The sequence below is a fragment of the Nuphar pumila genome, chromosome 8, assembly GCF_984573655.1.
Source record: "Nuphar pumila chromosome 8, dmNupPumi1.hap1.1, whole genome shotgun sequence".
Lineage (NCBI taxonomy): Eukaryota > Viridiplantae > Streptophyta > Magnoliopsida > Nymphaeales > Nymphaeaceae > Nuphar > Nuphar pumila.
In genome coordinates, this window is record NC_143256.1 from 104,256,306 (window position 1) to 104,269,490 (window position 13,185).

At 37.5% G+C, this 13,185-nt stretch overlaps 1 protein-coding gene across 2 annotated transcripts; it reads right to left on the minus strand.

Annotated features, from left to right (window-relative positions):
* Positions 1-2,151: 2,151 nt before the first annotated feature.
* Positions 2,152-12,237, minus strand: LOC149830105 (putative inactive poly [ADP-ribose] polymerase SRO1). 2 transcript variants are annotated; one of them, XM_090016317.1, is made up of 6 exons: positions 9,898-12,237; positions 9,458-9,699; positions 9,229-9,335; positions 8,924-9,100; positions 8,737-8,832; positions 2,152-2,330 (listed from the first exon to the last, which is right to left on the minus strand). In XM_090016317.1, the coding sequence occupies exons 1-6, from the start codon at positions 11,550-11,552 to the stop codon at positions 2,325-2,327; spliced, it is 2,283 nt and encodes a 760-aa protein (XP_089872443.1). In that variant the 5' UTR covers positions 11,553-12,237; the 3' UTR covers positions 2,152-2,324. The 2 variants fall into 2 exon arrangements, with proteins under 2 accessions (XP_089872443.1, XP_089872442.1); XM_090016316.1 differs by having other exon boundaries at positions 2,152-2,392.
* Between the last annotated feature and the right edge of the window lie 948 nt (positions 12,238-13,185).

Sequence of the window (13,185 nt, forward strand, 5' to 3'; positions counted from 1 at the left end):
AATCTTTTACTCACATGGGCGATGTGTAATTTTTACATGTTTGCAATGGCATGCGATGTCCCACTCAGATGTGAATGTGAATCTGATTCACTTCATGGAGGGGCCAAGCAAACATATCCAACTCTCAAACAGTGAGACAAAGAATCGATAAAATCATATTTGATTTATTTTGGCCCGAATTTCAGAAGATGGTGTGGATATGAGTTCCAAGATCTACACGCATTTTCTTAAAAGGCCGTCCAAGCTTAGGTGAGACCCAAGAAAGTTCCGTGAAAAATGATGTGTCCTCATATGTGAAAAAGTCAAGGAATACATGTTTATACTCGAAAGAAGAGAGCCCGACACATGTATGTGCCAAAACCAAGAAGAGCCACCCGATAAAGCCCATATAAGGGGTGTTTAATTGAAAGAACATGGTGAAACATCCTCCGTATTTCAAAATTATTTAAGAAGAATCTAATTAAGTTTTTTTAATAATTAGTTAAAACTTTTAGTTAGAGTAAGAATCATGACAGAGGTAAGACTCTAGAATCATCTATAGTTCAATTTTATGATTTCTCTGTTACGATCTCGAACATGATAGTAGATCCATATCCAGTGTTCAAGATCCAAACCCTACCTTCAAAGCTTTATGGGGTTGACTAATACAAGGTGAGTCCCACATTGGCAGCGGACATGACTTATCTAAGAGTAAACAAGTCGAAGATCCAAAGTCTCAATCAAGAACCAAAGAAGTTGAACATGTATCAAGCCTAAAAAGTATGTCAATTAAGGAGTGAGGTCCAACTATGAGGCATGCTAATTATAAAAGTTAATTAAAATTAATTAAGTTAATTAAAATTAATTAAGTTAATTAAAATTAATTAAGTTAATTAATTACGAGAGAATCTTTTAGTTAGTTTGTTCTTATGAAGAGTCCTTAGCTAAAAAATAGTCCTAGTCTAGTTGATTTTTTATGCAATTAAGAATTAACCTAAGCTCTTGGACAACCATCTTAATCATGAAATAATATTGAGTTCCTCGAAGGCCTAATCTTCTCTCTCTCTCTCTCTCTCTTTACTTCTCTGGCGTCCCTACCCACTGACGCCCTCTTTTTTTTCCTCCCTCTTGGACATCCCTACCTTCCTAACGTCTTTCAATCTTCCTTCTCTTGATCTCACATGACACTTCGTGTGTGGTAGTGGATCCAATCTACACAAGGACCTAAGCCCTTCACGAGTTTCTTTCAGAGATTCGGGAAGGTTATATTGCCCAGAATAAACATTCGTAAGCCTCAAAAACCATGGTTCTATTATACCGTCATCTCTAAAGCTTAAACTAAGGTAATCAACCCCCCCTTAAACCTCTGATATTAATATAATGAACCTATAACCAGATCTTATATTGCATTACCATGATTTTCATAGCCTTAAGACCAAACTGCATCTACCCAACTAACCCCAAAAAACCATGTTAACCATGTTTTTAACGTTTTAGCATCTCAATCACCCAACAACCAATATTAGTGATCACTAACCTCTAACAGCCTATCTTAACTCTAGCACACGTCCCTAGATGTCTGAACGAAATTAGCCTCCAAAGTCATTTTTAGCCCTACCTGATTTACCTGTTTCCTTAGAACCTTTTTTAGAATCGCCTGAAACCTAGGCCACGATTACTCTTAGACTTTTGTTCCATCGTGTCTAACTAAAGTCTACAATCCAGACACGCCCACCCCAACCTCGAAGGACTAAAAATCATAGGCACGATCATCTCGCTTCCGTCGAGCTCAAAGTAAAGTACTGTCGCTAGCCCGAAACTCCCTTCTAGTCCAAGCTCTGAACCGAGGATCTTGAGGAGGGTGCAACACTATAAAATAAGAAAATGGAAAATGTGAGAAACTAACCTCTCATAAACATGAGAGAATCATTCTGAAAAGGGGTAAAGCAAATGTGTGCCCTTAGCTCACAATTAGCAATTTGCTCTAAACAGTAAAACGGTGCCGGCCAGACCTAAGGAGAATACTAAGAGCCTTGAAGGTCAAAACTCAACACCCATTTCCTCCCAAGATGAGTTACAACACAGCCATTCACATGCATCACTAATATTATATGACAATCATTCTATGAGGCAAACATAAACTGAACAAGAAAGAAATGAATGGGCGCAATATGATATGAGAACGCCTATTGCTTTCATTTCCAAAATGATCTGACCCGGTTTCCTAACCATACAACAACAAAAAAAAACACTTTCATTACAGGTATACCAGTTAATCCCTCTTTTGAGTTCTCAATGGCTAACATCTTCACCAGAATTACCCAGATAATCATCCACCAAGACATTTACACCTGCAGAAAGCAAAAGAAAAAACTGGAACATCATAAATGGCAAGCAGGTTTTAGAGTTGTCCCTGCAGCACAAATGACATATCAGCAACGACACAAAAAGCGCAAAAGCAATGCAAAAGCTTAAATGCTACAAACAACCATACAAGTGGGATAGCTGTCCACATCATTGTGTGTTTGTGCTGCTGGAAAAAGTGAATTTTATCCAAGAAACATCGAAATACGGGGTGATATAGCGAGCACCCGTAAGCCAATTTTGCAGCAAGCTTACTTCCTGTAAAGATGCTAAACTCAATGTTCTTTATCAGTATAAATCTATTAATGGAGCGATCTTGGTTTCAAATTTCATTAGGGCCTAACTATATCTGTATTTGGTGCTTCATGCTTTCGTCTGTTGTTAATCAAGAGCTCACAATGTAAAAGTCCACGATTCCAATACCTAAATGAACTAGTTTTTTCATACCTCAAAAACCTTTCTTTTATTTTTTTGTGTTTTCCTGCACCCATTCATGTTGGCCGTTCTCCTCTAAATGCACACAGTTTATCTGATTCCTGAATGCTAATCTCATTTGCACCAGCTTCTGACAGATATGGCAGAAATGGAACTGGATGACAGGATGCTCAGGTTTCAGGTTGGCATCACTTTCACCCTAAGTGTGGCAATTTCACAGGGAAACAGCTTATGTACTTGCAGGTAAAAAAGAAAATCAACACAACCAAGGATAGTTATCCCTACTTAGTTGATGCGTTGGGAGTACCTATTGATGGAATAGGGGCTCTAAGCGATCATGATGGATGATGTGTCAAAGTGAAAGCCCCTGAGATTATTGAACGTAAATCTGTGCACATGAGCCTATGCAAGCAGGATTTCAACTTTTACCTTTTTTACTTTATGTTTCTTCTCGCTAATCTTTTCTTTTGTTGGGTGGGTGGACCACCTGAACCCTTCTTCCCATAATTGCAATAAGACATTGGATGTTCACCCTATAGTGGAATATGGACCTAGATTTCTCTACACGGCAACTGAATTGCAGATTCTGTAGAACTTGCTGTTAGAGATGCATTAGGGAAATATGTCATAAAATTCTCTGATGTGTGCCCAACATCCTAATCATCAGGCATATCAACAAAGCCGGAACTAAGCATATTCAACAGGAAGCAGGTGCAGGAGTATGAGCACAAGGACAAGAATGACTCAAATTCACACACACACACACACACAGCTATATATAATGTTTATTTTGAGACGTACCTGCTATGTCACATGGGTGCGGGGGTGCGGCACTTTCAAAAAACTTGGGTGCAGGGTTGCAGCAAAAATATAAAAAATTATATATATAAAGTCCAAAAGTTGGACATAAATTACCCTGGGTGCGTTGACCGCACCGGGTAACACACGGGCGTCGCATCGACACGGGTGCGGCACCTAGTTGGCCGAGTCCCTGTGACATAGCGTACCTATATTCATAGGATCTGAATAGTTATTTAAAATGTACAGATAAACTTACATTTTAATATAAAATGTGAATGTATACATATGAACTACTTTAGGAAAGCTTAAACTTGAGTTTGTTGAGAGTAACTTGAGAATAAGATGAAAATAAATTGTACATTTGTTGGTTGAAAATGTATAATTCATGAGAATATGCTGCCATATAGTAGGAAGCATGCCAAAACATGAATCTTGTTGAGATTCATCAGAGAATGAATAGGAAGATTTCACACACACAAAAAAAAAGTTAACATGATCAAAATAGAAGAATATGACAACTTAGAATCAATGTTGTACGCATCGCACCGTATCGTACATACGATACCTATTGTTCCTATGAGGAATATCGTATCGTTACTATGAGGAATATCAATTCAATACGCATTTGTATCGCGATACAAGTGTGCATATCATATCTGTATCGTATGATACATAGACGATGCACTTAAAAAAGGGTCAAATCGTAATTTTTTAGTTTTGGGTTTTAAAGACTTCTTGAGGGCCGACTTTCTCATTTGTGTAGAAGCCATTAGAGAGGTATTTGTATACCTTAAGACTCGTGAGAAAGATTTGGGGGTCAATCCATGCACAAGGGAGAGGGTTGTTACGGTTTGTTCAAGTAAGAGTGCATTTTCACTATTCTTTCACATAAGGAAGTGGGTTAAGGTAAAAAAACCTTATTTCTTGCTTCTTATTAAGTTTTTTTTGAAGGAAGATGGCATCAAGTGGTCCGTCAGGACAATAGAGCACTCAAGAGTGTAAACCAATTAAAAATCGAGGGATATTGCTATACTATTTTTTCAGTTGAAGCATCATTTAGCCCGAACACATCTCAATGTTGCAGCCTACACGTAAAGGAATTTACCGAATGTTGTAAAATGACAATGTCAACAATAAATCATTGGTCCGAGAGAAAAAAAACAAGAAAAAAAATGAGTGAGGCAAAAATGAAGTATGCACAACCCTGAGAGGACGAAGATGAACTCCCTACTTCTGATCCTACAACTCCTAGCATAGCATCAAAACTAGGAAGTTCTACAGCGATGAGGAAATGGTTGGTGTTAGTAGTAATAGTGTCGCAAACACAAAAAGAAGAGGAGAAAAAGGAGTAGGAACAAGTTCTTCGAGAAAAAGTAGAGCTAGAGGCTCTATTAAGAGTTTTTTCTATCCTACGATTGCCCTTGAGGCGCAACCCGACATTCGTACTGCTATGACTCCTCAACATTTAGTCAAGTAGACGAATGTCGTGGTTGAAAGATAGTTCTATGATGCTTGTATTCCTTTCAATGCAACAAATTCTTTTCATTTTCAGGCCATGACAAATGTTATTAACTAGTATCGAGCAACACCTTCATATCATGCTTTGAGAGAAAAAATTTAGATACTAATGTGAATGAAGTAAAGGTATATTGTGATAAAATGAGACAGTCATGTCATGGCAAATGGGTGGGCAGACTGAAAGTTAAGGACCTTGTTAAATTTTCTTGTCTATTGCCCTAAAGGAACTATGTTTTTTAAGCCAATTGATATGTCTGATACACCCAAAGACAACAGATGTATTGCTCAGGGCCTCAAGGTATTTGATCAGGTTGTAGAAGAGGTTTAACATCAAAATATTATTCAATTTATTACTGCTAATGCAGCAAATTATAGGATAACAAGTAAAGAATTGACAGAAAATTATGGGTCAATTTTTGGATCACATGTGTTGCCCATTGCATAGACCTCATGCTTGATGACATTGACAACATGTATGAGATAAAGCACACAGTTAAATGCTACCAAGAAGTTACTAAATTTATTTACAATCATGCATGGATTTTGAACTTGATGAGAAAGTACATTAGTGGTGCTGAGTTGATTCGTAGAGTGAAATACATATCCCCATGTATACAGAAAAAGTCTAGAAAAATTATAGATATTGTATTCATAAGTGAATTCAGGGATTTATGTGTAAAGTTATTGAGAATCGCTATACCTTTGGTGAAGATGCTCTGATTGGTTGACAGTGAAGACAAATCAACTATGGGTTATCTTTACGAGTCATGGATAAGGCAAAAGAGTTCATTATAGATAATATAAATAAAAAGAAACATAGGTAGATTGAGAAACTTCATCAACCTTTTCATGTTGCATCATATTATTTAAATCGTGCACTTATATACTCCCCTACATTTAAAATGGGTAGGCAAGTCAACAAGAGACTCTTGGATTGCATTGAAAGGTTAAACCCTGATTATTGTGTTCAAGATCAAATTCATAAGGAAATGAAAATTTATGATAATGCATTGTATGATATGGGGAGACCTGCAATAATGTGAAATCGTGCCATGATGCCTCCAAGTAATTTATTTTGTCTAATTCAATTTTAATTTCATATTATTATTTAATTATGATGTTTTGTATGAATGTATTTGTTATTGTCTTATTGATTTTCCATTTTCTTGTTTTTTTCAGACATGTAATGGAAAGTGATGTTACAAACTTGAAAGCTTTTGTCATTCACATTCTTAGCCAAGCGTGTAGCGCAAGTGGATGCCAGAGAAATTGGAGCATCTTTGAGTAAATACATAAAAAAAAGAGATTGGAGCACAAAAGGCTCAATGACCTCGTCTAAGTTCACTACAACTTATGATTGAGGCAAAGGTATATAAATTTATAAAGTTTATTTATTATTTTTATGTGTTTATTTAATTTTTTTCATATCATACAAAACTCAACTAATTTTAATTTTTTCATGTCATCTTTTTAGGAAACTAGAAAAGTTATTATCAAGGAGGCATAAAGAGCAATTTGATCTCATTAATTTGAAAAATATTAATGTATCGAATGCATGGGTTATTGATGTATTGAAAGCATGGGTTCAAGAAGAAGCAAACATTCTAAATGAAGAGGACATTCAATGGATAAACGTGGAAGGAGCTCAGGATGTAGATGATAAAAATCCCATGAAAATTGGAGATGATGTGAATGTCAAAGGAGGAGAAGAAGAAGATCATGATTGATGGTATATTTTTAAAAAACTTGGTTATTGTTTCATGTGTTACTTTTAAAAAACTTGGTTAAGATGTCTTATGAAGCTCGTAAAGACATGAATATTTCACATGTGATTTTTGTGTAATTCATTATTGTTTAATGTGTTATGATTTTTTTAAAAATTTTGCTAATTTTTTTTCTGATTTTATATGATTTTTTTAAAATTAAAAAAATTTATTAAAAAATTATGATTTTTTATGATACGATAAGATACATATCTTATTTTGGACCCTTAGAATCTTGTAAGAAACAACCACTATTTATGATGTAATGTTTCTGTTTGACAGTCACATCAGAATAAACACTACTTTGAATCCTATAAGAAACAATGTTGAAGCATGAATTTGTTGAGATTCATTAGAGCATCACACAATAAAAAATGTAATACCATCTTAATAGAAGAATATGATGACATAGAATCAGTATCACTGTTATCGCAGATATTTTCCAATATTTTGAAAATATCGTGATAATACCGATGCCATGAGGCCAGCTGATATAATCATACATTTATCACGATATTTTCAAAATATCACCAATACTTAAAATATCGAGATGATATCATGATATTTTTCGGAAAAAAACTCAACTTTTAATATTCTAAGTATACATTTTCTATTTTTTGTTTCTTTTATATTTTAAAACCTTTTAAAACTTATTTCTTTATATTTTTGCAAGAAAAATCAAGCAAGACAATTATTTTCTCATCATCTTTCTTGTTATTTATAATTTGTCAATATTTTTAAACTCCCCAGATTTTCCCAAGATTTCCAATTTTTCAAAATCTCTCCAAGAAATACCCTCCCCAAGAAAATACCTTCATTGATATACGTGACTATGCTTAGAATCTTGTAAGCAACCACTACTATTTAGCCACAACACTACTACTTAGAATCTATCTAAAAGATCATCACTATTTAGGATGTAAATATGTAATATTTCCACTTGGCAGCACGTAGCGACAACAAAACATATACTACTTTATCCTTATCAAGGACAGGCCACCATACTAAATCCCATTAAATACTCTTTCCCAACAATTAGGCATCAAAGTGACCTATTTAGATCATATTAAATGGCAAAACAGCAACCACAGAAATCGAAAGAAATAAACAATCAATATTCAATGACGTTCAAACCAATAAAATGGACAGAAAATGTCAATATAATTTAAACCAAATTTAGCAATTTAATGCATGTTGTGCTTACACTAACAAAAGCCATGACAGAGGCAGCCAGGCATGTTTCGCTGCCTATCACACCTTGAATCTTAAGAACGTATTCTTATCAGACATGCCAATTCTCAATATGATTTCTTGGAAGAGACTAGCCATGTGCAAAAATAATAGTTTTAAATAATTCTTAAAATTTCCCATCTTCGTCCAACTTCTTGGAAGAAGTGGAGTTGATATTAATAGACAAACTTATTCTTTGTTATCAACAGAAGAAGGTAACCTCAATGGCACAAAGCAGCAGAAGAAAGAAAGGCAGTTTAATATTCCCATTTCCAATAGCAAATGCACCGTAAATGGCAAAATATAATCCAAAAATATGTGAACCTTGAGCCTCAACCAAATGAAGTCCATCAATTCAACAGGTATCAAGAGAAAAATCTTGACAAAAAAATAAGCAATGGTCACCAAAATCTCAACCGAGTAGAATGATCTGATGATTACACACTTACACCTTCATCAGCTTCAATACTATTTTTGGTTCTATTTGAAGAGTGGTGCTAAAGAACTAAATCAACAATTCTGATATGCAGGTCAAGTATGTTTAAATGACAAATTTATTCATGGCAATACCTTGACTGGTGCTAGCCAAAGCAGAGAAGCTTCCAGTTGTAGACAATCATATGGAATGAATTGCTCAAATACATACCTGGTTACGAATATCACGAATCGTGTTAATCAGAAAATTGTCTCCAACAATTGACCTTATTTTGCGTATAACAAGCTCCTTGGTGACTTTCCCAGCCTGCAAATATGATGTACAGACAAGTCATAAATGTGAGTCCACAAATAAATCTAAAAAGAAAATATTTTCTACCATTTACAAAACCGACTACCTTGTACTCATGATACAGGTTTTTTAAATTTTGGATACTCGACTGAGGAAGCCCTTTCTCCATGACAGTGAACAATTCTAGCAATGACATGTTGGGGATCCCCATCGGACAAGGACTATTGTTAGCAGCTTTTCCAGTGACATCCATTGAAGGTTGATGAAGTTTCTCAGAACCAATCTAGTCATGATAAATAATAATTGCTTGGATAAGTACATTTGAATCCTTAAAATGCTATCTGTGAACAAAAACATAAATTTAATTATGGAAGATTAAAGTTGTCTGCAAAACCAGTGACATGTACATACAGTTTGAACAGTAGGCCTTGAAGCTGAACAAGCAATTGCTGGCAAAGAATTACTATTTACAGGACCACGACAGGAATCTTGCACTAAACTCCTTTCTCTTGACAACCCTGTAAAAATATAGTCTAGGGATTAAAATACTGACCATATTAAGGGGGATAAAAAAAAATTACTAATGAAAAATAGACACTGCAAAGACCATGTCCAAATCCTTGGAACATTATGTCTCTACCTTTCAGATGATTAGGAATACTGAAACTTAAAATGTATTCAGGAAGAATATGTGCATTCATGTGAGTACTCCAGATGATGTAATGTCTTGGATTTATTAAGTCATCCACACCACTGTCAAAATTTTCATCACTTGGGTGAAACTGATGAGACCCAGGCTGAACTTCCTCTATATTTCCCAAAATGACTCGGCAAAAAAGAACGTGCTGCTGACCATGGTGATCAGGTTCTGCAGAAGACACACTAGCAACAAACAAGAACAATCAAACTCACCTCATGATGCTAACCATCATACTATGCAAAGTGCAAAGCAAACTTGGAAACATGAATGATTCAACTTTCATTAATGCAAGGAAGCACAAATTTTAGCAGGTTCCATTTTGAATTCAACTTGCATCCAACTTGATCAATCAAAACATGCCCACCTACAATCGTACATACCTTAAATGAGGTTGATCCTGTGGAGATAAATAGATGCCGACGCCATAAGATTCAGCGCCACAACAGGTGCTGGGCTGCCCAAAACCATGTAGAACAATGCTTTCTACAACTTGAGCAGATGTCCCGTGCCAGGCATACTTAACATTGGCATTACCACGAGACTTTTTCATCATCTCTATATGCCGTTGAAAAGTATGAAACCGGGTGTTACTCAAAGGACTTGTACGAGAACACCAATAGATAGCATTGACAGTTGTATGAGAACCAATTTTTCCAAGGCCCTTCAGGAATAGATTCTTGACTGCTGAATAGGCTTTGCCGTCATCTTTCAGCTTTGCTAGTCGTGCACCCAATGAAGCAAATTGTAGTGGAGACTGAATAGAGCAGCCACCATTCTTTGGATCCTTCCCTTGCTGGGGATTGCAAACACTCATAACTGGTCTTTTATCAGATATGGATTCCACTGCATCAACCAACTTCATGCAACCACCAATAATCATCCCATCAGGAGCAGCTTGTGAGCAGCAGTTATTTGCATTATTGTCCACAGCTACAGCTTCCTTACAACCCACATCAGTATCACGAACCTCTCTAGGATCTTTATTTATGTCTAGCAAACACTGATTGGCTTCACACATAGGATTATCCTCTCTCGCAGTATTGCTAGACGCCCCTGCCACAGCAGGCACATTCTGTATGCAAACCTTTTTTCTTGAACATGAATTATCAAACTTCACTTCCTCCCTAAATGCAGCAGCAAAGCAATCCAAATTTCTATCGACCGATGTTCGCTTATGAGTAGAAATTTTAACAGCCTTACCAGGCACCTCAGCAGCATAATTTTCTCCCCTGGATAAACAGTTTTCCAGGCCAACCTGTTTGATCAGATTGGGAGGCACTGTACAAACGTTATCTTTACATGAATTTTTTGTCGGAAAGAACCCTTCAGCAGAACCAGAGTTCAGTAAGCAGGGTTCTTGGACGCCCATTTTACCGTTCATCCCCAGATCCCCATGATTCTCCTCCACTTCATTAACCTCTACATGGTTTTCCACACCACCAATTCTTTGGCAGTTCTCACGAATGCCTCGATCCATGATCATCTTGCTATTATGCTCCCTAATTTTAGAGGACACAGAAACTCGGTCGACCCCCGAGCCATCATCTCCATTCCCGACCATGGAACCCTCTGATGGATCAATCCTGATCTCAATCTCCAACTTAAGGCGAGAGCCATCCCTCTCGCATTCATCGGCATGCTCGCCAATGAAATACTTTGGAAAGAAGCATTTCCCATTAACATTGATCCATGCGATTGATCGCTCGCAACCTGATCCCAGATCAATCTGCAGCATTCTAAGGAAATCCACCAGATACAAAGATCCATCGATCTTGATCTCGACGGTCGGCCTCCCATCTACGAAACCCCTAACAAGAGCACTTGCTGCCTCGCTCGGAAAATCTATCCACGAGCCATGATCGAAGAACATAACCCTAGAAGGCGGCCCGCTTTTCTTAAAGTTCAGCCGGTTCAGGAGCAATGACCGGCACTTCATCGGCGAGCTCCGACCCGATGTCTTCCTCGAATTCATACAGGACAACCTACCCATCATCCCTCTCTTCGTCAAAACCTTAGAGCGGTCCCTACCCTTCATACTTCTACTCACAAACCAAAGCTCCCCACCAAAAGAAACGCACAAAAACAGTGCCTCTAAGAAACATAAAAACGACGACTCACACCAAAACAGAAGACAACTACTAGATATGCACTCCCCGTTAGAGACACCATCACACACCAAAATGAAAAAGGAAAAAAAAAAAAACAGACCTAAAACATGAATTCCCCACAAATGAAACCCAAAAAAGACGTGTCTATAAACCGTAAAAACGATGAATTCACCACCAAAACGCAGAATTGACACATGAATCCCACTCTAAACAAACCCCCAAAAACTCATACCCGAAAAAAGCCCTAGAAATGAAGAGAACACCAATTCGAAAACAATGGTGCAGACCCGACGGTTTCTCGACGAAAAGAACCCCGAAAAATCATCAGAAAGAGGACTCAGAGTTCAGGAAAACCATCAAAATCCGTCCTTTTTATTACCTTCCCAATAATAACACAAGAAATAACGAAAGAAAATAGGGAAGAAGGAGAAGTTCGAAGGCGAAGAAAGAGAATCGGAACCTGTAGGGAGCAACGGCTAGTCCTCCTTTTTTGAATCCGCAACGGTCGTTAGCGATCCTGCCGAGCTCCGTTTCTTCCTCTTCTTCCCTTCTCTCTTCTCTCTCTTCGATTTAGAGACGACGACGACGACGACGACCCATTTCTTCCTGGGCTGGTTTCCCTGACCGCCATTGTTGAAGTCGGTCGCCATGCAGTGCAAAAGGACCACAATACCCTTGTTTTTTGGATGAATTCAAGTCGGTGGACAAAACAAGTCGGCTGAAAATATCGTTATCTTATCGCAATATTCAAAAACCACGTTTTTTTCAAAAGTGGTGCAAGTAAATAGGGGTTCCTCAGTTTGTCTCACGTTACAGGAACACGTCATTTTGGACACGTCTCCGTAGTATTCTCATTTATAAACGGATTCGTATGGTTATGTTTTAATAATAATAATAATTATTATTATTATTACAATATAAAAATATTTTTTAATATTAAAATGCTGGCAGACAACAGGCCCAACACTAAGGATGGCAGTGGGGGTGGGGCGGGGGTGGAGACCCTCCTCAAGATTAGAACCTCCATCCACGGCGGGGATGGATTTTAACCTCCACCCCCACCTTCATCCCCGTTTCATGTCCTCCATCCCCGGTTCAAACCGGGATGAGGCGAGGCGAGGCGGGGCGGGGAAAAGGGTACGCCCATCCCCGCGTCCATCATTGAACGAGGATGGATTTTAACCTTCATCCCCGCCTCCATCCCCGTTTCATACCCTTCATCCCCGGTCCAAACTGGGCAGGGCCCCGCTTTCCTCTGGTCCACTTTCATCCCTACCCAACACTGATGAACAGAGGGCCAGAGTCTCTCTCTCTTCCTCGCCCTTGCCAGTTGCGCTTTGGGCTTGTGTTATTGTCTACTTTACAAATCATAAATTGCTTTTTTGGATTTTTTAAAATTTCTTGATTTTTTATTTAAAAGGTTTATCCGAATCTTTTTAAATTTTTAGAGTTTTCTTATTTTGTATGATTTTTTAAACATAAAAACAAAAACAGTTCTTGGAATAGACCCATTTCGATCCATTTGGTTTCGATTAGATACAGTTTGATTCAAGCCTTTTT